The 23,504-nt window shown below is 42.3% G+C and overlaps 1 protein-coding gene across 2 annotated transcripts; it reads left to right on the forward strand.

Moving 5' to 3' along the window:
• The first annotated feature begins 617 nt into the window (after positions 1-617).
• stox2a (storkhead box 2a) lies at positions 618-23,019 on the forward strand. Of its 2 annotated transcripts, none has more exons than XM_006796090.3 (4): positions 618-1,212; positions 12,331-12,483; positions 15,858-18,420; positions 22,167-23,019. In XM_006796090.3, the coding sequence occupies exons 1-4, from the start codon at positions 873-875 to the stop codon at positions 22,366-22,368; spliced, it is 3,258 nt and encodes a 1,085-aa protein (XP_006796153.1). In that variant the 5' UTR covers positions 618-872; the 3' UTR covers positions 22,369-23,019. The 2 variants fall into 2 exon arrangements, with proteins under 2 accessions (XP_006796153.1, XP_006796154.1); XM_006796091.3 differs by lacking the exon at positions 618-1,212 and adding an exon at positions 9,172-10,954.
• The last annotated feature ends 485 nt before the right edge of the window (positions 23,020-23,504 follow it).

A 23,504-nucleotide genomic window follows, 5' to 3' on the forward strand; every position in this document is an offset into this window, starting at 1 on the left:
CATCAAATTCAAAATGACCTTTGCAATATCCTTTTTTATTTTTGAATGTAATTAGATTTTTTTTAATTAAATTAACTTTCATTTAGGCTCCTGTGTGTGTGTGTGTGTGTGTGTGTGTGTGTGTGTGTGTGTGTGTGTTTAAAAACTTTATTACTAGTTTTAGTTTTTACTAGTTATATCTGGGTATTTAAAATAGAAATGAAAGAAACTGAACTTGATTCTTGTGTTTACAAATGTGGCGAATACCGAAATCATTACTTTTTGTTATTATTACTTTAAGTATTGGCTAGTTTTCATTTTTCATTGTAGCTGTCTACGATCACTTTGGTTGTGTAAAGCAGGCTGTTACACATTTGCTTTCCATTCAAGCATCGCGAAAGCTTGAATTTTTCTCACATTAGAGTGCTCCTTTGGTGTTTTAAGACACTGATGACATTAAATTGTCTTAGACGGTTAAGTAAGGATTAGACCAGATACGGATTTCTATCAAAAACGTGGATTTTGACCGTCTAAAGTGAAATGTGGTAGTTTACAGGGAGTGCTTGAACGCATCACAAGTGCTCGCCTTTTTTGTCGCTGAAAGTAGGACCTAAACGTCTTTGACAGTTTGGGAGAGGTGGCTGCAGGGGACGGGTATCAGGTTGCTGATTTCCCTGGTTTTACATGGAGCACCTGTGTTTGAAACATTTAAAACTCTTTTTTCTGGGAAGTCTGGAGCTTTCAGAGGGATCTGTTTCTTGAAAATGCCCAAACAAACAAAAACTCTCAGTTTGGAGATAGAACCGCGATGGAGACCTGCACTGTCCGAACCATGCCGTGCAGGGAACAGATTGTAGTTTCCGTTTGAGTCCCAAATTTTGACCGGAGCGACTATGGACAAGTTCCTCCAGATCGCTCCGCACTCCCTGGCGCTGGTGCTGTCGCGCCTTTGCAGAGTAGATGGAGAGGACTCACCGTCGCCACCGGCCTTGCTCTCAGTAAACTTAAAGCATCACTCTGGCTATGAGGTCTTCGCTAATTTCAAAGCCGTCAACATGCAGCATTTCTGGAACAAGGCGCTGACACACGCGCTGACAGAGATCTTCTTCCTGGGCTGGATAGATGAGCATGTGCTGCTGATCCAAGGGAAAGAGGTGCACCTTCAGGTCCTCAGGAACGGATGGACGAGACGGACCTTGCAACCTCCCGAGGGCTTTGACATCAAATACATAGGTGGGTAAATTGTCTAGACATGCGTGATAACAACTACAAAACATCATAGAAAGTTAAATGTAGCCTCAGGGTTTTCTTGTCTTCCCAGATGGATGTGTTCTAATATGGGTTGTTTGGGTTATAGAAACAAAGTACTGAGTCCTTTAGAAGTTTAAATAAAATTCATAGTTGGAGACAGTATTCAGCAGTAAAATAGACAAATCTTATCTCAAAGTTAACAATGTGTGTTATTCATCAGAGTGAAAAGAACTTGCTCAGATGTCTTTATAATAATAGCTGAAGGAAGAAGAAGAAACAAAAATGTTCCCCATGTTCACTTTCTAGTGCTAGACTTCAGACTAGGCCTTTGAACTAACTGAAACATTTCTTCTAAAACATTTGTGATGATTAAATTCTGACCCATGAAGTTCAGGTGCAAACAACAACAACATTAAGCCGTACATATGTTTTTATTATAGTTTCATATGAATTCAAAGCACTCATTAAAAGAATGATCAGCTTCATTAAAAACAAAAAAACATTATAATTACTAATTATCTAGTAATGATTACTATAATTACTAGTTATCTCTGGCTGTCTTCCACAGCCTGTCTTTGTCCTGTCTTCCTCCTCTAACCCCAACTATTTGTGGCAAATCAATGGTCGCCCCTCCCTGAGCCTGGTTCTGTCAGAGCTTTCTTCCTGTTAAAGGGGAGTTTTATCTTCCCACTGTCATCAAAGCGCTTGCTCATATAGGTTCATATGATTGTTGGGGTTTCTCTGTTTTCTTTGTGTGATTGTTGGTCTTTACTTTACAATATAAAACGCCTTGAGGCAACAATTGTTGTGATATGGCGCTATATATATAAATAAATCTGAATTGAATTGAAAGCTTGATCGCTCTTTTAAAATGCTGTCCACTTTATAAACTCCCTTTTTGGTGTGTCGTGTGAATCCGTTCTCATCAGCAGATCTTCTCGTCTTTTCTGACTCTTCAGAGCTCTTCTGTGTTTTTGTTTTTCACGCTGACGTCCACACCTCTTTTTTTACGAGCTGGCAGAAACTACTGATTGGCATTTTTAGAGGTGAGAGCTCAAATATGTTCTCCTGCAGTTGAATAATTGAATAATGTGAGTCTGTGAGTAACGTTTCGACTGGCTAGTCTCAGTGAAAAAAAGGGAGTGTAGGCATCATATCACCTTTTAACCTCAGCTGCTTCATGTCATGAGGCTTACTCATCCAGATAGCACAGACAGGATTGGAGCCCAGTTTGACTCCAGTTCAGCATTCCCACACTCTGATTCCGATTCTTCTGACAAGGCCATAACTCATATATGTGCTGAGACAGGTTGGGACGACTTGAAGTGTTGTCTAACCACTGCACCATCATACTGAGAGTTCATCATACTGGGTTTGCTCTGTGTGTGCATACGTGTGTGTTCAAATGAGACAGAGAGGCGTGCAGCTTGTCAGAGATCATCTTATTTATGTTTATTTCACAATAGAGCCAGGGTTTGAATCATCTTGTTTTATCGGTGAGCAGCATCAACCTGCAGCAGGGCAAATGCAAACAGAAAAGTCAGCAGGGTTGGGTGTGTGAAAGAAGTGAAGACTAAAAGTTTTAGTACTTGTCTTTTACTGCATAGGCTGATATCAAGAGTCTGCAATTTGAAGAATATGAGCAAAAGCATGGTTTCCAGGATTGTTTGCCGTGGACGTGGATCCTAAAAACCTAAATGTGGAGGAAATTATTGTGATTCAAATGATTGCAGCCATGACAGTTAATAACTTTGATAATTCTGACAACATTAGTGGCCATTTGAGAATAAAGTCCTCTAGCTTATCTGGGGGAACACCAAGGCGTTCCCAGGCCAGCCGAGAGATATAATCTCTCCAGCGTGTCCTGGGTCTGCCCCGGGACCTCCTCCCGGTGGGACATGCCTGGAACACCTCACCTAGGAGGCATCCTTGTCAGATGCCCAAACCACCTCAGCTGTCTCCTTTCGATGTGGAGGAGCAGCGGCTCTACTCTGAGCCCCTCCCGGATGGCTGAACCTCTCACCCTATCTCTAAGGGAGAGGCCAGCCACTCTTCGGAGGGAGCTCATTTCCGCCGCTTGTATTCGCGTTATCTCTTGTTATCTCGTTCTTTCGGTCACTACCCACAGCTCGTGGCCATAGGTGAGGGTATGGACGTAGATCAACCGGTAAATTGAGAGCTTCGCTTTTACACTCAGCTCTCTCTTCACCACGACGGCCCAGTGCAGCTTCCGCATCACTGCGGCCGCAGCACCAATCCGTCTGTCGATCTCCGGCTCCCTTCTCCCATCACTCATGAACAAGACCCCGAGATACTTGAACTCCTCCACTTGGGGCAGGAACTCATCCCCGACCTGGAGTGGGCACTCCACCCTTTTCCTTAAAAACTTAAATTGATTTCCTTAAAGTTGAGAGCCGTTTGACTGCACAGTGGTATGTTTGCCATTACAACATTAAATTGACTTCACACACTCACCTACCACACTTTCACTGCTTGTTAATATGAGTACCTACTCAATCAATCACATGGCTGCAGCTCAATTCATTTAGGCATGTAGACATGGTCAAGACGACGACCTGAGGTTCAAACCGAGCATCAGAATGTGGGAGAGAGGTGATTTAACTGACTGGTTTTTGGTTCCAGACGGACTGGTCTGACTGTTTCATTAACTGTTGATATTCTGGGATTTCCCCCCACAACCATGTCTTGAGTTTATAGAGAATGGTCTGGAAAAAAAGAAAATATCCAGTGAGCGGCACATCTCTGGATAGAAATTCCTTGTTGATGTCAAAGGTCAGACGAGAATGGCCAGAGCTGATATGAAGGCAACAGTAACTCATGCTTGTTACAACCAAGCTATGTAGACGAGCATATTCATCAAAGCAGATGAGCTACACACCAGCTGCTGGTCCTGTAAGCTAAGAACAGGAAGCTGAGGCTGGTCTGATGGGGGTCAGAATTTAGTGCAAACAAAAAGAAAGCACAGATTCATCCTTCCTGGTATAAACGGTTCAGGCTGCTGGTGGTGTAACGATGCAGAGAAAATTTTCTTGGCACACTTCTGTTCCTTCAGCACCAACTAAGCATTGTTTAAATGCCACAACGTACCTGTTACCTGAGTACTCACCATGTCCATCCCTTTATTAGCACAGTGTACCTATCTTATAATGGCTGCTTCTAGCAGAATAACACACCATGTTACAAAGCTCTGTTCATCTCAGCTGATTCTTGAACATTGCAGTGAGTATATTGTACACAAATAGCCTCCAGAGTCACCATCTCTCAATCCAAAAGACTACACCTGGGATGCGGTGGAATAGGAGATTAACAGCTGACAAATCTGGAGCGTTATTGCTGAAGCAGCGTTATGTTATCATGTTAAAATGAAATTTTGTAAATTGTTGCTAGACCTTTTTCTTAGGTGAATCTCTGGATTGGGTTCTTCATATCATCAAATAGCTCAGCAGATATTTTCCAGGTAGACTTTCAGGGTTATTCACTTCATCTTGCTGTTTAAACAGTTGTAGTAACACAGACCATCAAACCAAACTCTTCACTGTTAAATTTAATAAATAAATATTTTTTTTCCTCTTGAGTGACTTTACAGTGAGTGTTATCTTAACTCTGTCTTTGAGCTGCTTGAAATCAGCTCTGCTGAGCTGAAAAGCTACCAGTTCTGTTACAAAAGATGTGATAGATTGGGATTGTGTTGTTCTGTGAGAAAAGGTGGCATAGCTTGATTGATACCGGTGAAGCAAACACAGATAAGCTCTGGAATGTTTGTCTTATAGCTAATAACTCACCAGACGTTATAAATCCTGAACCAGCTGGCTTTGTATGCTGTGAATCCAGATGCAAATGACTTTCTCATGTATGTAAGCTGTGTGTAGGATACATATTTTTTAAAACTGAACCCCAAAAAAGACAGACTGACATCATTTAGAAATCATCAGTTAGTTGAAGGCTGTTTTTTGTTGTTCTGTTGTAGTACAGTTTAAGGGGTTGTGTTTTTGCACTTACCACCACATTACTGGGAAACCTATTCAGTCTCTGGTTTTGTGGTGTTGTGTTGAACTTGAACCATTTTGCCTCTTTTTGCCTGATTTCAGTTTATTTTTTCCAGATTGAAACACTCAATATGTGTTTCTTTACTTCTTTGTGAAGTAACAAAATGAACTATAATTGTGATATCTCAATGAAATCATGTGATTTTCAAAAGTGAGCTGTAAGTTTCACTGACTCATTTTCCCAGCTGTGGTGTCAGGATGTTACTTTTTGGTAGACAAGTTCTAACAAAGATCAGACAAATTTCCACCATAGGGTACTCATTAACTAGAGGTAAGTGTTGGGGGGTAATGCATACACACACACACACACTGATATGATATTTCATTAGCATTGCTATGGAAAAAAAATTCTTCAGAAAAAAAGCTTCAGGACTTAAACTATGCAGTGAATTTAAAAAAAGGACTGTACTTGCACATAGTCCAGATTATCAACCAAACAGTCTGAGAATGTTTGATTGGGGCTGTGAGCCAAATAGCAGCCGGATTAATATATTTAGAGAAAAGTTGTGGATTTTCAGCTATGTGGAAACAAAGTGTTTTTTAATAGGCGACTCAGTCTGATTAACAGAGGGACTTTGTATCCTTTAGCACCCTACAAACAATAGACAGGGGACGGGGTGTACCCCTTAGGAAGGAAAAGTCGAGTATTTGTTCCACAAAAAAAAATTCTACTCAGCTGCATTCCCAGCCACAGCACAGATCTCCACTGGAAGGAAAGGGAGGGTTTTAGGAGAGAATTGAGGGAAATGTTTGACGCAGCGGAGAGATGGGATGCTATATATCTTAATGTCAGATCAGGATGTGTTGTGGTGGCTGTTGTGTCAAAAAAACCAAACAAAATATTAGTGTCTTAATTCGAGAGTTTGAGGGAACAAAAACATGCAATGCTATGAATGTGCCGCAGGAGGGCAGACTGCTGGGAAAAATGCTTCTGTTTCTGTTTGTGAGGAAGTTGGATGTGAGTGTGTGTTGAGTGGAATCTCTCCAGGAGCATCACTGTTAGTCAGTCGACCAGTTTAGTCCAGTATGGTGGACTAATACTATGGTGTTTGGTGCAGTGTCCCTTTGGGTTTTTTTTTTTATTATCAGGTGACTATTTTTTTTTGCAATATTTTTGTTAATGACCAACTAGTAGCAAAATTTAAAAGTAGTAGATTTGAATTTATATACAACCAAGTACAAAAAAAATTAAAAAGGCAGCTGATAGTGGTTTAAAATTTAACCAAGACATCCAGTTTTCCTTACTACCTTTCTTTCCCATCTTCACCACATCAGGCTTGAGATGATCTATAAACAAATGCGTTTAAAGTACAAAAATTAGTTGGCAGCATGCGTGATGATAGCGTAGATGCACCATATCGCCAAAAGTATTCGCTTATCTGCCTTCACACACATATAAACTTGTGTGAGATCCCATTCTTAATCTATAGCAGTTAATGATGTATGCCCAACCTTTTGCAGCTGTAACAGCTTCAACTGTTCTGGAACAGTTTTCCAAAAGACATAAGAGTGTGTTTATGGGAATTTTTGATTTTTGATCATTCTTCTAGAAGAGCATTTGTGAGGTCAGACGCTGATGCCGGACAAGAAGGCCTGGTTCATAGTCTCCTCTCTAATTCATCCCAAAGGTATTCTGTCAGGTTGAGGCCAGTCAAGTTCTTCCTCACCAAACTCTCTCATCCATGTCTTTATGGACCATGCTTTGCACACTGGTGCTCAGTCATGTTAGAACAGGAAGGGATCATCCCCAAACTCTTACCACATGAAGCATTAAGAGTTCCTTTCACTGGAACTAAGAAGAACTCCTGAAGAATAACCCCACATCATAATCCACCAGAATTTACACTTGTCACAGTACAGTCAGACAAATACCATTCCCAAACCCAGACTCATCCATTGGATTGCCTCAGTGTGATTTTTCACTGCAGAGAAGATGTCTCCACTGCTCTAGAATCCAGTGGCGATGTGCTTTAAACCAGCGGTCCCCAACCTTTTTTGCGCCACGGACCGGTTTATGCCCGACAATATTTTCATGGACCGGCCTTTAAGGTGTCGTGGATAAATACAACAAAATAAAACTAGTACCGGTACCGAAAAAAAGAATTATTCATAACACACGTGAAAAGACCCAGGAAAACCGAGTTAACGATAAAAACGATAACAAAATAACGCTGAAAACCGCTGAAAACCGATAAAAACCTGGAAAACCATACATTTCACACCTGAGCCTCAACTCTCGTGGCCCGGTACCAAACGACTCACGGACCGGTACCAGTCCGAGGCCCCGGGGTTGGGGACCGCTGCTTTAAACCATTGCCTCCAATGCTTTGCATTACGCTTGGTGAAAATATGTAGTCTATCTTTAAAAAGTAGGTGAACTAGCAGAAGGCAACAAACTGTGATCAGGAATGGGTCACCATCAGTCAGGATGTGTCCCAGAAGTCAAAGAATTATGATAAGTCAACGTTATGATGAGGAATGGTCTTTATAAGTACTGACTCTTAATTAAGATTAAATTGCCACTAAAAGTCTTCAAAGCATATTGTTCTTCACAAAAACTTTCGAAGATCTATTCCTGCCCTCTCAGTGCTCTAAGGTGATCACAACTTGTCAACTTCTGCTCGTCGACCTGCTTCTTAGCGATTGAGCACAGATTTTTAGTCAGATAAAGATCCGATCATTGATCCAAATTGTAATTTGACAGTTTCTTGCCTCATGGTTGGGCCTTTTTCCTTATGACATGCATAGTTCCACTATGGAACATGAAACTAATGTGCTGCGCATAGAGTTTATAGCTCTGGTATTTTTCAACCTTTCCCTTGTTGGGCTTTTACCAATTCATTTTCAGTTGACTGGCCAGTCAAGTGTCTTAGTTTGTGCTAACTTTGTCTTAGTAGTCTCATCTTTACATTTCCTGAGGATATCTTACAAGTATTGAAATAATCAATAAAACAGTAGATTCACAAATTTATGTGAATTTTTACATCATTACTACTTTCTCATGTGTGCTCCAGCCTCAAACCTTTCTAGAATTACCCTCAGGAGATGCAAGCTTAAAGGCAAACAGCTCACTTACGACAAAGTCCATGTCATGTCTGATAAGGACAGCAGCTGATGCACACTACCTACTTTGGTGTTCTGTATTAAAAAAAGGAAAACTTTAATTATTCTCTCGAGTCCAAGTCACCAATTTCAGGAGAAATTTGTGAAAACAGCTCATGATGCACGTTTTTTTCTCAGTATATGTACCTGTGTCTTATAGACAAAGTTGAAGGATCTCCATTTATCAGCATCACTGCAGGAGCATTGTGTGTCCGTAGAACAGGCAGTCCTTGTGCGTGCGTGTGTGTGGAGCCTGTCTGCTTTCTATTTTGAGTCGCTGGCTCTTTAAGAGAACAGCATTCAAAGGTAACAGCTATGAGATCATCGGCTTGCGTCGTCATGGCAACAAAGGCTGTTGCAGCACTACTGAGAAATAAAATGGCTGGCATGGTGGTGTCGCTCTCCCTCCTCCTCCTCCTCCTCACCACCCCTCCTTTGCTCTCCTCTTTCTTTTTGGTATCAGTGAACTGGAGCAGATTGGTTGTGACACCGTCCACCCCTCTGCCTGCACCCCATCCTGCCCTCACACTTTTTTGCTCCTTATTCTATCCCCCCACCTCAACCGTCCATTCACACTCCACGCATGTGAGTCAGCACGAGCCGGCTTCGAGCGGAGGAGCTGTCGCTTTTGGACGTTATTAGGGTGATGCTTTTGGGGGTTTTCGATGCTACACACAGTTAAGTTACTGAATCAACTGGTGGAAAGCGCTGATGAGAAAGACACAAATCAGCAGGTTTAAAATGACTTCCACACTAGGTTGTGGCTTCACAGTCAGCTGAGAGACAAAAAAAAGAAAAAAAGAGGGAGGCTGATTGTTTAAGGGGCCCCTCATCCTTCAAGAGTACAGCCAGTAATACTGAGAGGGTTGGAGAACAAGAGTAGGAAGGGAGGATGTAGAGACAGAGTTTTTGCAGTTCCCCTGGCTATCATCTGGATGCTGACATTTATTTATTTTTTTTCTTGTATCTATTTTTCGAGCTGTTAATATTTGCTCTCCTTTCTGCCTTCTCTACGTCCCCTCTCTCTCTCTCTCTTGCTCTCTCTTGCATCCTCTCCTCTCCCCTCCCCTCAGCCTCAATCACCCAGACACAGACGCATGCATGCTCACGCAGAATCGCGCGCAGCAGGCGGATGCGCGCATACACTCTCTCACACACACATACACACACACACACACACACACACACACACTCACACACTCTCTCACACACACACACACACACACATACTCACACACCCTTCCTGGAGGTGCTGGGAGCAGCTGCAGCATTAGCGTTGAAAGAGATTTGCCGTTGACTGGAGTTTGCATCCCCCCCGTTAATGAATGGATGCTACGGCGATCAGCTCAGGAGCTTCTTCCGTCGGATTGCGGGATATGGTGGATATCTATTCTTGAATTTATTTATTTATTTCTATGCTCTCCATTTTTTTCTCCCCACCCTCTGCTGGTGTGCTGTTGTCGAAAGGACGATGGGGTCTTGTGCTTGATCGGATAAAGATGGAGGTGAACGTGGCGTCTCCGCTGCTTGGCATACTATTGAGGTTTCACTGCCCATTAGGGTGAATGGAGCTTTTATTTCTGTGTTTTTTGAAGCGGGCTCTTTTGTTTTACGGGGATCGGCCGAGCACTCCTGTGGTGAATTGAGCTATTGTCGAAGACTGGGCCTCTCTTAAGCTTTGAATCTTTGACCATCCATCCGTCCCCTGCCTCTCTCCCCCTGCTACCTTCTACTCGAAAGGAACAAGCAGATCCCAAAAACCTCCGCTGAAATCTTCCCTCACCGTCCTCCTTCTTTCCAATGCCCCATTTCCCTCATCTCTACCCCTGCCCCCCCACCTCTCTCCTGCTCCCTCCTCCCACATCAGAGTGGCTACGTAATGTGCCTCCCTACGCATGCAAATGGGGATGCTACGAATGGTGGCTGGGACTGATGTCGATGAAAGGGTGATGCCTCGCGCAGTCACCTGCACCTCTGCTGCCACTGCCATCAATCCAGATCAGCCTGGGAGAGCCCAGCAGCCGATGACAACCACCCACAGTGCGAACACGGTCGTTTGTAGCTTGCTCGTGGATGTAAATGAGACATGTGTATGTGTGTGAAGGAGCACACTGGTTCCTGCCATGTCTGGTGTGTGATCGCTCTAGCGGGACGTTCTTACTAATGCGGGGGAGGCACTGAGCCCGAGGTTTGTCGACCTCCCCCTGCACACACCCCCCTTCCCCCTTTCCCCTTCTCCCTCCTTCCCTCCCCCCCTTCCCTCCCACCCCATTCCACCCCCCTCCCTCCAACCTTATCCCGAGAAGCCCAAGGGGGGTGAAGACCACCTGGTTTAAAAAAAGAAAAAAAAATAAGATTTTAAAAAAAGGGGGTCACGATGAAGAAGAACCGCAGCAGCAATCTGCGGCGGGCCTGGCCCAGCTCGGAGCTCGCCGAACGCCCGCTGGAGCACAACCTCTCTCGTAGTGAGAAAGACATCCGTGTGCAGAAGCAGCATCTTCCTCCGCCTCCTCCCCCTCATTTCTCTCCATCCCCGCCAAGTTATCGTGCGCCAGGTGAGTCAGACCCTCCCACTCTCAGAAGCTCCACCCTCTCTACTCACGACTGCTCAGTCAGTAAAGTTTGGTCGCTCTGAAGTAGGAGGTGTTAACAGCTCCCTTTTTTCTTTTTTTTAGTTTTCCAGGGTGTTATCATAGAATCAAAGACTTTATTTGCACTTTAGCGAGTCCTGCTTTCTTTCTTAAGGTTTAGGGCTTCTTGTTTTTCCATTGAGGGTTAATTTCATATTCTGAATTAATATTGTAGTGTTTTAGTAGATTTATACGGTGTGTCTGAATAGTCTCAGTACAAGAACGAGTTGTGCATTCTGTGGCAGATTTGTATTTTGTGTTAGATAAGATTATGTAAAGGCTTGTGGCTATCCCAGTATCAGGAATGCAATTACCGGGAATTTTTTGATCCTTTCAATACTTCTGTTACAAACATTAGCTTGTTTCTCTGTTCTCTTTCTTTTTTTTCTTTTTTTTCTTCTTTGCTATAAGACATTATAAAAGCAAACTAGGAGGGGATTTACTTTTGTGCCGATCTTGAGCATACGTGGCTTTTCTTATGTTTACTAGAATACGCGTAAAGCCTTGTACAGCCACATAAAGCTTAATAGGGACTGTGATACTGAGTAGAGATAACGTCATTGTGTTGCTTAACTGACCATTCAGCTGAGCAGGCTGAGGAGGCAGAGCTCTGCACACATTTCAGCCTAGGCAGAGGAACCATGGGTAGCACCAGATCTGTTTTCAAGTTGCTTAAGATGAGGAAGCACAATGCTTAATGAAAGATTAAATATAGAAGCTCTGATGATGCAGTTTCTGCACCTTGTCATATGATTGTCAATCACCTGATGCAGGTCAGAGGACAGGGTCACTACAGCAGATGCCGCAGCAGTGGATTCAGTGTGTCGCTTTGCAACCTTTCAGCAGAACCAGTGTTTGCTCTTTAAAGGGCTTGAAGCTCGGGCGCCTGGTTGTAAAGATGATTTCACTACTCACTACAGCTGACGGTAAAGCTAGCTTATGGAGAATTTATCTGGGGTAGGTCTTCTAAAATAGCTTTTCATTTAAATTTCAGATATGCTGATTGTCCAAGCTCTCGTTTCTGTTCGTAAAACGATGTTAATCAGATAGCTGCGCTGTGGAGATTCAGGTGATCTCATACTCCGGTCGCCGCAGCAGCAGCTGCCTCGCTTTGCTAAGCTACGAGAAACGGGAGGAGCAAGAGGCTGAGGAAGCAGAGAGGAGGGGTGGAGCCGTTACAGGCAGGCGGCATACACACTGCTGCTGTTTGACCATTACATCATAGCTTCACACGCTGCGCCTGCTGTTCATTCATGATCTAACAGTTGTGCTTTTGCCTCCTCCTCCTCCTCCTCCTGCAGGTGACGTGTCTCCGATCAGTATGTCACCTATCAGCCAGTCACAGTTCATCCCGCTGGGAGAGATCTTGTGCTTGGCCATCTCTGCTATGAACTCTGCCCACAAGCCTGTCAACCAGGAGGCACTGGTGGAGCACCTCACTGCCAGCTTCCCAGGTATGCCCTCGCACCTGCGTCTTAACATGGTACTGCACTCAAACATGAAGGAAAAATTGTAGAAAAAATGTTAAAAATCAAAGCCTAAAAATCTAGATTTTTTTATTAATTTATCAGATATGCATGTTGTTTATTTACCATTTATTTGTCATATCTTGGTTTTTTGTATTTAGATGTTTTACATTTAACTAAATTCTTCAAGCAGAAGAGTCATGCTCTTTATGTTTCACATTTTATGCACGTCAAATGCAGACGCTTTGTTCAAAGAGCAACTTAAACATGCTGATGTACAGTTCCTGCTATCTCACGAGTGGTTGATATCACTGAATGGCTTCTCATCAAACTCCAGACACTTTGTGTTGATTTGTTTATCATTAGACACTGAACTGGAAAGCATTTAGAAAATTATCTCATTTCAGTTTTTCACAAATTTTGGTTCCTGCCTTTATTTATTTATTTTAAATAAGACAACCTGTTGCTTTTCTGCTTTTCGGTGGGCTTTCTTTTGTTTTCTGACATTTTCTGTGAGCTAGCTGAAAACCTGACGGAAAATATAAAATCCATCTTTGCACTTAAATGATGACCCAAGTCTAAAATATATTAAAATATAGTAAATATAGATATATGTGACACTGAATGATGGTTCTGTATTTGTGGACTGTTTTCCCAGTTTTCAGCTTTACAAATACAATCATATTTAACATTAATAGCTGGACTTCTATCTAGAATCAATATTCTACTATATTTACTACTGACGAATATCACTTGCATGTTTTTACAGTTAATATTTATCTGTATCTCCTGAGACACCAACAGGTTCTAAGACTGATACAACTCTGTAATTGCATCCATACAGTATTAAAATAAAGTGGATCAGTTTTCGTATAAATATGATCAGTTTAACACAAAATCATCCTCCATTTGGATTTATTCAATATAATTAATACACAGTTTGAACAGTATTGGCCAGTCAGTTTGTCCTGTTACATTTAAATCCTCTGAAAATGGGAAACTGTGTATAAAAATGGCTATAAATCTTGAACAGTTAAAAATTTTAAACTCAAAGCCTGCACTTTGATAACATCCTGGTTATTTGATTTGGAATCCACTATAGTGGTGTACAGAAGAAAAAATGACAACAAACGTATGATTTTCCGAAACATTATGGCCCTAGCAGCATCTTACTTTCATATTTAACATTGTAAAACTTGTGCAAGAGAATTCAATTTTATGAAACTAGAGTGTTTATTGAACAAGTACAAATTCAAAACAAAAAAGAAAAGTCATTAAATCAGTAATATCAGTTTGCATATGTGAGTTTTAAATTTAGCTATATCCAGCCGTTTCCTCACAATAGCTCTGCATGTGGTAGAGGTCTCAAACTGTGATCATTGTGTTGCCTGTTGTCATTCACAGATATACTTGCATATGTTTCCTTGCTGTAAAGCAGTTAAAATAAATAGTTGCATCATTTCTGTGTTAAAAACTATAACTGATATAATGTCAATACATTATATGAATGTCTATATAAAGGTTATGAGTGAAGTGAACAGCTTTTGATGATAACTGGGTATTTATTAAAGGGTCAGTCCATGTCAGATCATCACATGCCGCCCAGCTGAATATGTCAGATTTGCCTGAAAATGTCACACAATGCTTATATTTTACAAGGTGATATAAGATGTGAGTGATTATCCCAATCACTTGATGCATGTGGATGTGATATTAACAGAAACTTACTCTTTCTGAAAAAGGTGTTCATATCTGGAGGATATGAGACTAAAGGTTGATGAAAATGAATTTTTCCCATATTTAAGTTGGAACTATTCACCTGTTTTGGACTGTTTTAAAGAATATAATGTGCCTTGCGTTTAATAAGGTTTAAACAAAATATTGCTCCTTTCCTGCAAAATTGTGGATTCTGCAGGTCTCCAAATATGCTGTCAAAGATTACACATCCAAATTATTAGCGACATCAGACATCGATCATGTTCAGAGCCATATTACCAGATATTTAACTTACGTAGACGTAGATCAAGCAGTTTTGTAGTTAATGGAATTTTCAAAAGGTCCCTCAAAAAAAAAAACCCAAAAAAACTGGACAAACATCTAAACTAAAATAAAATAAAATAAATATTGTTTATTTTTTTAGGGAATTAACTACATTAGGGCTCTGAAATTTTAATCCCCATTAAGTGTGTACCTTGCCCATTTAAATTAGGGTAAATCTGTGCTGATCAGGTGGTGTTTTGTTTGTTTGTTTTTTAAATTAGGAATTGAATGGAATAGCCCAAAAAACAAATCTTTTTGGAAACTAAACGTGTATTGAATCCAGACTAGAAATTCTCACAGTTTATCTGGAGTCTGTATGGAGACACTGGCACACATGGCAACAATAATTTGCACATTTGTGAAGGCAACATTAAAACCTGAACAACATTTCCAGGTTTTGGGGGCAGCATGTGCTGCTATCCAGATGGCTTCTAATGGAGGGCTTTGCTTATTTCAGCAAGATAATACCAAAGAACATTCTGTACGTATTACAACAACATGGCTCAGGAGTAATAGAGTCTAAGTGCTAACTTGGCCTGCATGTTGGCTCAGACCTGTCATCCATTAAAACCATGTACTGTATTATGAAAAAAAGCATACTGCAAAACATGCCTCAAGTTTCTGAACAGCAAGAATGGGAAATGCAAGCTAAACACCAATTAGCTGTAAAACACTCTTTTTATTTAAAGTGAAAACCCCTTCATTCTCACCGCATGGTCATGTTTAACCTAGAAAACACAAATTTATTTGTGATTACCAGGGAATTAAATAGATTACATTTAAAATTAAAATACTGGATCTGTTTTTGTGGTAAACTTTCACCTGTGGTGCACCATCAACAAATCAGAATCCAAAAAAATCCTGGACTACATTCACCAAACATAAGAAGCACACTAAAGATGGCATATGAGTAAAAAGTGAGACTACTACCACATTGTCCTTTAAGACAGGGTATTTAATAGCCTGGAGTTGATTACAGTTGCAGCTGGAAAAAAAAAATCCCTTGGTTAAGACTGTTCAATTGGGTAACTTTTTGCATATAAAGAGGGAAATTCACTTTGAGCAGCGTGTCATGAAAAGGTGAGGCAATGCAACACGTGTTAAATAAAAGTTTAAAAAAAAAGTTTAAAAAATTCAAGACATTGCTGATATCATCCCCTTTTCCACTTCTTTCTAAGTCTTAGTCTCTAAGTTTTTTACATTCCACTTTCTTTGCCTGCAACAAATGTTACCTACATGCCTGTATTTGAAGTGAACTTCAGGAATTTGAAGCTTTTGAAATAAAGCTGTGACTCAAATAATTTTTCATCTGTTTTCTGCAGGTGTGCCTACACCCAGCTCAGAGGTTTTGCGACATACCCTAAACATGCTGGTGCGAGAGAGGAAGATCTACCCAACTCCAGAGGGCTACTTCATTGTCACTCCCCAGACCTACTTTATCACTCCTTCTCTCATCAGAACAAACAACAAGTGGTATCACCTGGATGATCGACTGCAAGAGCGTCCACAGCCGCAGCAGCAGCAGCAACAACAGCAGCAGCAACAACAACAACAACAACAACAGCCACAGCAACAACCTCAGCATTGTGCTACACCTCAGTCTGGCAATGCCACACCATCCACGCCTGGCTGTCTGAGGGAGAGGCCTCCTCGCAAGAATAACAATGATTCGTACAATTCCTATCGCGAAGACCCGTCCAAACATCACCCCCCTGCACTCCCGAGCAAGTCACCAAAGGAGCACAGGGGAGATTCCTATCAAAGTAAGCCACCCAAGGATCACAGCGGCGGGGATCCTCCGCCGAGTGCGTCAGCCAAGGAGCACCGAGGTGAGCCGCCATCGTACCCCCATCCCCCGGCTCCCACCTCTCCCCCTGCCCAGCAATCGCCGTCTCAAGATCCAGCTGATAAGGGCAAAAGCATCACTTCTTTCCCCTATAAAACTGACACTCTGACCAAAAAGAAAGAAGGAAGTGGTGGTGGTGGCGGAAGCGGCGAGAAGCAATCCAAAAGGTTCGGACTCAGGCTCTTTAGGCTGAGTTTTAAGAAGGACAAAATGAGGCAGCTGGCAACCTTCTCAGCCCAGTTCCCTCCGGAGGAGTGGCCGCTTCGTGACGAGGATGTGCCAACCACACCCATCCCCCGCGAAGTGGAGATGGAGATCATTCGCAGAATCAACCCCGACCTAACGGTGGAGAATGTTGCGAGGCACACGGCTGTGATGAAGAGGTTAGAGGAAGAGCGCACGCAGAAGAACAAAGCGGGGTCTTCAGCCCAGCACAGCGCACGCAGCAGGAGGGGCAGAGGCCACCGGAGGGCTCCTCATGGTAAGTCCCGTTCTCATAGCAAACCGCGGACCTCCAGGGGAGACCCATCTGAGGGTTCAAACTGGGATCTTGTGTTCATGGAAAGGGATTACCGCTTCTTTAGCCACTCGTTAGTTCGCTCACCCCGAGAGGCTATGTACACCTTGGAGCGCAGGCGAAGTGGCGGAGCGACATACCTGGTCCACAGCAACCCCAACATCACTGAGTCATACTGCCCTGTTACCCCTGAGTGGGATGTGTCTGGGGAGCTAGCTAAGAGACGGACAGAGATGCCCTTCCCCGAGCCTTCACGTGGAACATGCCAGTCCAGAGTGCAAAGGAGTCACAGTCACAATCAGGACAGGAAGTCTCGTCACGAGAGGTCAGATCAGGCGAAAGAACGATCTCGGTCCATGGACAACTCTCTAAAAGGCCCGTCACTGGGTGCACCAGAAGACTTTGAACCAAGTCTGGAGGAGCGTAGTCATTACTACACTGATGATGGCACCCTGCGGGCCACGCAGAAGTCCTCCCATTACTCAAGGATCATGTTCTCTGCTGCTAAGTTCCACTCTGATTTCAATGTGCCTGATTTGGGGAAAGGGAGTTTGGATGAGTCAAGGATCCGGAGTACAATGGAGAGGAACAAAAGCAGAGACAGCCTGCCAACGTACAATGAGCTAATGGGACTTTCTTCTAAGCCCTCAACAGATGAGTACTTCCAGTGCAATACGTCAAATGAAACAATCTTAACTGCCCCTTCGCCTCAGGCAAAATCAGAATATGACACATTAACCTCATCAGGGGGACTCCGAAAGGGCTCTCCGGCTGACCGCCAAACGCCTCACCTCACCTCTCCTCACACGATGGAGTACAAAGAGGACTTGTCGGCAGCAAAAGGACAGAACGGCTCAACGCGACTGACGCCAAGCCAGACGCCGGAGCCGGCGCAAAATGCCCGTTTGACGCCACACCAACACAATGTCGATCCTGGAGGGGGAGGAGGTGGTATGGTGATCAAGAGGAAAGAAATCTTCAGCAAGGACACTTTGTTCAAACCTCCACACAATGCCTTGTCCAGCGGCTACGTGGACAGCAGCTACACCAAGTCTGGCACATTGCGGAAAGCCTCACATGCCAAATCAACAGAGGCCCTAGACAATCCTGAGCCCCAGCAGCCTTCCAATTCAGCGACTTCCTCAGCGTCACCTGCAGTTTTACAGGGCTGCTTAGAGCCAACAGTCCCCTCCGCCTCCTTTGACTATTATAATGTATCCGACGACGAGGAAGAGCCAGAGGAGGACTCGCACAAAGAGTTGGCTTCGGCAGAGGACAACAAAGACCACGGGGAAGGGGGTGGTAATGGTGGAGGCAGTGGTGGTGGTGGGGAGGGAACCATGCAGTGGCTCCTGGAACGGGAGAAGGACCACGATCTGCAGCGAAAACTGGAGACCAATCTGACTTTACTCAGCCCCAAGGAGACAGAGAATAGCAGCAGCCAGAAGTCAGCCCACTCTGCCCGTTTGGACAGCATGGACAGCAGCAGTGTCACGGTGGACAGTGGATTCAACTCCCCCAGGTATGTGCTAAAGTAAACTGTGTATGACATAAAAGTGCAACTTAGAGTGCGGTTAGGATGCTGAGGTAGAGCACATGAGGGCCTGAATATTTCCTCTAAAACAGATGTCGTGGTTATGTGTGGTTTGTTGAAATAAATAAAGCTTCTTGCACCCAGACCTTAGTGAAAGATGTCATGGGTCAATGTGAAGGCTCCAAGACCAAAGAATACTTAATTATAATTGATATTTTATCCCGTCGTCAACCTTCCTGGTTATGAATCTATTCACTGTAGCTGGCTAACAATCAACTCATCTGAGACTACTCATATCAGTGTCGTGTTACACTGTTTGCTTATCACTAGGCTGAAGAAATATGAGCTTTCAGCTTTGGCAATAGTGCTGTAAAGGTTCTGTATGTATGTCAAAGTCCATCCATTGAAGATGCTGGTTTGTGCTCATCCACCGATGTGCTTATTTAGCTGCTGACTGCTTTGTTTAAAGCAACAATGAGGTTTGTGCATGTGTAAATAGGGTGTGAACATCCTCACAGTTATTCTTTTCAATAAATAGATGAAAGTGTGCAAAATGGCACGCATTAACATCAGATTCTTGATGGTGAGCAATAAACCAGTCTCTGCCTATCAAACTTCTATTTTTTGGTCTTACAGGATCTGCACAGTTTTCAGTTTAAACACACGCGTACTCGGTGGATGACACTGAGTTGTAAGAGGGTTGTGTCATCATACACAGTATGAGCTTAGATGGGTGTAACTACTGTGATGTCACTGTCGGCATCTGGCATGGTGGGAAAAGACAAAAACAAATGTGAAGAGGATGAGCGGGTCTGACTGTGAAACTGCACACTCATTGATTTATGCCTTGTGATTGACAGTTTATTTGCTAATGACTGTGTGGTTTCATACCATGGGAAATCTTACCACAGATGATCAGGATTTATAGCAGGAAATATACCTTATTTTTTCTTTTTTTTTAAATTCAGTATAACCCAAAATGAGTGATCAAGCCCATACAATCAGACTTCTACAGCACCAGTCTTTTTGACACCACAGCCCTCTGCTGGCCTTCAGACAGAATGCAGGGTTAAGCTCTGCTTTGGCTTTATTGTTCAAACCTGGAAGCTACAGCCATGTTTGCAGCGGTCATTACTTTTTCGGAGAAGGTAATCTAAAAAGGACTGTATAATATACCATATGGACAAAAGCACTGAGCCGTTTACATAGTGCATTTTGCGAAGCTCCTGGTGTACATTTTTTGCGCTGATGTTAATGCCAGAGGAGGTTTGGAGCTCTGCAGCTATTCAGTCAACTGAGTATTGGCAACATTTAAGCGCTACTGATTTGGTTCTTTATAGCGAAGTTGCTTTAGTTCCTAAACGCTTCCACTTTCCAATATTGCCACTTACATCTGATTGCAGAATGTCTGGGAGGGCGGAAACTCCACAAACTGACTTGATGCAGCATAGCATCCCATTACAGTACCACGCGCAAACTCACTGAGAAACATTTCTGAAAGAACAAGCCTTTCTTTCAGAAATGTTTGTAAAGTCAGACTGCATGGCTAGGTGCTTGATTTTATGCACATGTAGCAATAATAATCATGGATTGCATTTATATAGCGCTTTTCAAGGCACCCAAAGTGCTTTACAATGCCACTATCCATTCACTCTCACATTCACACACTGGTGGAGGCAAGCTACGGTTGTAGCCACAGCTGCCCTGGGGCAGACTGACAGAAGCAAGGCTGCCATATTGCGCCTTTGGGCAACACCAGTAGGGTAAAGTGTCTTGCCCAAGGACACAACGACCAGGACAGAGAGCCCGGGGATCGAATCGGCGACCTTCCGGTTATAGATATGCTTCCCAACCCCCTGAGCCACGGTCGCCCAATGGGACTAAAAACACTTGCATTCAAAGATTAAACAGCGTATCCCAATACTTTTGTCCATCATGTAACCAGAGATGGGCGTTGCTGTAATCTGATTACTTTTTTCAAGTAACGAGTAAAGTAAGAGATTAATTTTGCAAAAAAAGTCGTTTGATTACTGCTACTTTCCCGTGTCTCGTGTCAATGGTGTAAGCGCGTGCGACATCCGTGGCAGCAACAGACGTGTGCAGATCAACATTGGATAACATGGAGGGCGGGAGAGAGTACGACCATGCAGCATTTAAAGCTTGGAAGTACTTACATTACTTTTGAGTTTGATTCCATAAAAAGTGACAAAAACATTAGCATCTGCTGTAAACTGCGTGGAAAAAAAACGTCTTTCTACAGCGAAAACTTAAACTTCAAATCGGAGTAAGTACCTAGCATGCTGCCACGGGAATGTGAAATTCACAGAGAAACCCCCGGATCCTTCCACTGACATGACCGCTGTGGCAACGGGCAAACCTCCGCCTGCACCACTCGTGCTTAACAGGTGAAAATAGACTTATGAGTGACAGGACTTCAGTGCCGCTGAATCTTTGATTTTCTTTATTTTCTGCTGTGTTTTACTTGAATCTATCTGAAAGAGTGAGTGCAAACATAAAAAAATATTTTATTTTATATGCTGGAATATACAGAAAATAGGTTTAAATGTTAAACAAATTTCTTCCAGTCAGAGAATGTTGCTTATAATTTCATTTTTGCTTGGTGCAATGTGCATAAAGTTAAAAGATTAAAAATAATAAAACAAGTTTTAAAAATAGACTTTTTCATTTGATTTAATTTTCTGGGCTGAAAGGTCTATTGCTTTATTACCTATTCAGGTTGTGTAACTAGTTACTTTTGAAAATAAGTAATCAGTAAAATAACTGGATTACTTTTTGGGAGAAATCGTCAGTAATTAGTAACAATTACTATTTTCAAGTAACTTGACCAACACTGGTTTTAACTGTAACAAACTTAACTTTCAAAAATACCCAAAAGTAAACAGCGGTACATAAAGGCATCATACAAAGCTATTCCAACTCCAGATTTTACTGGTTGCAAGCATCTGTTTTACAAGCCATTTCTGTTTCTTTGAGTGAAATATGAAGCCAGTTTAATGTGTGAGAATCATGTGTGAACCAGTTCTGGATAAACTGACAGACAGTACAGGGGTGTATATCTTCCAGAAGCTTCTAGAAGGCATGCATGCTCTGATTTAATATTATCAAAAAGTAAAAATTCAAACCTAATGCAATCGATGCTGGGCAAGCTCCAAAAAATGTTGGATGCTACACTTGGTAAAATAGAACATCTGCCATTAAACCTGCCTTACTATTATAAATCTTTGCTTTTCAAACTCACTTGCGCTTACAGTACTACTTCGCATTTTGTAAATGTCTCTAGTTGGTAAAAGAGAATATAGCCTTGATGGTAGATGTTTTCACACACTGATGATCATGTGTAAAATGGAATAGCCACTGTAATACATATTTTAATTTTGCTGTGTATATAGCGTTGATACAAAAACTAATATTTATTTATAAACTAATAAATATCCTGTATTTTGGAACTTAACATTGGGCTTAAAGATACAAGAAAGTAATTCGCATAATCGACATGTGGCAGATCTAATTGTTAACACTTGATTCACATTACCTTTTTGTTTAATAGCATGATAATTTTGTCAATAACCTATCATCTTTTTTCCCCTCAGCATTCGAAGTCTGCTTTAAAATGGTATCAAAAGTATTTCAGTGGGTTTCCAATATGTTTTTTTTAAATCAACCTCAATTTTCGTAACAAAAAAACTGCATGTCATGTTGTCTTTGTCGTGCAGGACACGTGAAAGCCTTGCATCCAACACATCCAGCATAGTGGAAAGCAATAGACGGCAAAATCCAGCGCTGAGCCCCGGCCACATTGGCACCAGTAGTATCGGACTGCCATTCAGCTTTCGCACCATCCCAGAGCCCCCCACCACACAGCCTGAGAAACTCCAGAAGTCATCGAACTGCCTGGCCTCCATCACCAGCGTCTGACAGGCAGCACAGACTGAGACCATAACGGTGGTGGAGGAGAGAGGAAAGTGGGGTGCTTCACCAGTTTTTTCCACCCACGCTTTCCTCAACCAATACACACACATAAACACTCACATGCGTACATCTTCAGACTCCTGAGAATCCATTTACTGGGACTGTTATAAAAACAGGCATGGCTTCAATAGACTGTTCCCACAGCTTCAAGAACTTAACTGCAAAAAACAGAAGAAAAACTACAGAATATCCAGACAACTGTAGGTGAAGGAACCTACCTGAAGTACTTTGATTTTGGTGACATGGACTCTAGTTTGGCTTATATCAAGATTCTTGACTATTGGTATTGGAAAGTAGTAGACTATAGGATTCAAGTTACATTTGGAAATATCAAGGAAAAAAACAACTTTTTATATTGCTTAACAATACATGTCCAATTAAATGTTCTCCTTCCTGAAATAGTTCTTCAGGACGATTTAATGTATCAGCACAATGTCAAGATAATAAAAGTTGATCCTGAGAACAACAAATGAAAGATATTAACACATAAATCAGCTCAGATTTGTGTACCGCAATGCAAATTATGTATGTATACTCGATACTTTTGATATCCTAATTATTATAATGGTGGTATTAAAGATGCTATGTGACCAAAAATGATGTTTGGGTAAAATTAGCTGCACCTCACCGCCCACACAAGCATTGCAGAAGATCAAACGGCTCTTGCAGCGCAGCGCGGTTTTGTGTCTGATTTTTGGAGCTCTTCTTTATATCTCATGTGATGTTCAGGAAAAAGCAGATGTTTAAATTTCATTTTTGCCTCAGGACCTGAGTGTTGGCCTAAAAGCTGAAGTCATAGGTAACGGCACACTTTCAACGCTCATGCTGAAGTTGTTTTGGAGCGCTCAGTAGTCTAATCATAATATTCCCAAGCAGATGGAGTGTGTTACCTGTGTTTTATCTGCTTAATGAAAGGTAAAAATGTGGTGCATTTTGGGGAAAAATTGGGCAGATTTGCAATAGCTGAATCAGTTGTGGATTTTTGTGAAGATTTTTGTTTTATTCTTTTTTTAAATTTCAGTAAGTAGGCCGTTCTTGTGGCTTACACGTTAGCCTGCCAAGCAAAAGATCCATGGCGTGAT

Source organism: Neolamprologus brichardi, chromosome 6 (assembly GCF_056152115.1).
Source record: "Neolamprologus brichardi isolate AB-2024 chromosome 6, ASM5615211v1, whole genome shotgun sequence".
NCBI lineage: Eukaryota > Metazoa > Chordata > Actinopteri > Cichliformes > Cichlidae > Neolamprologus > Neolamprologus brichardi.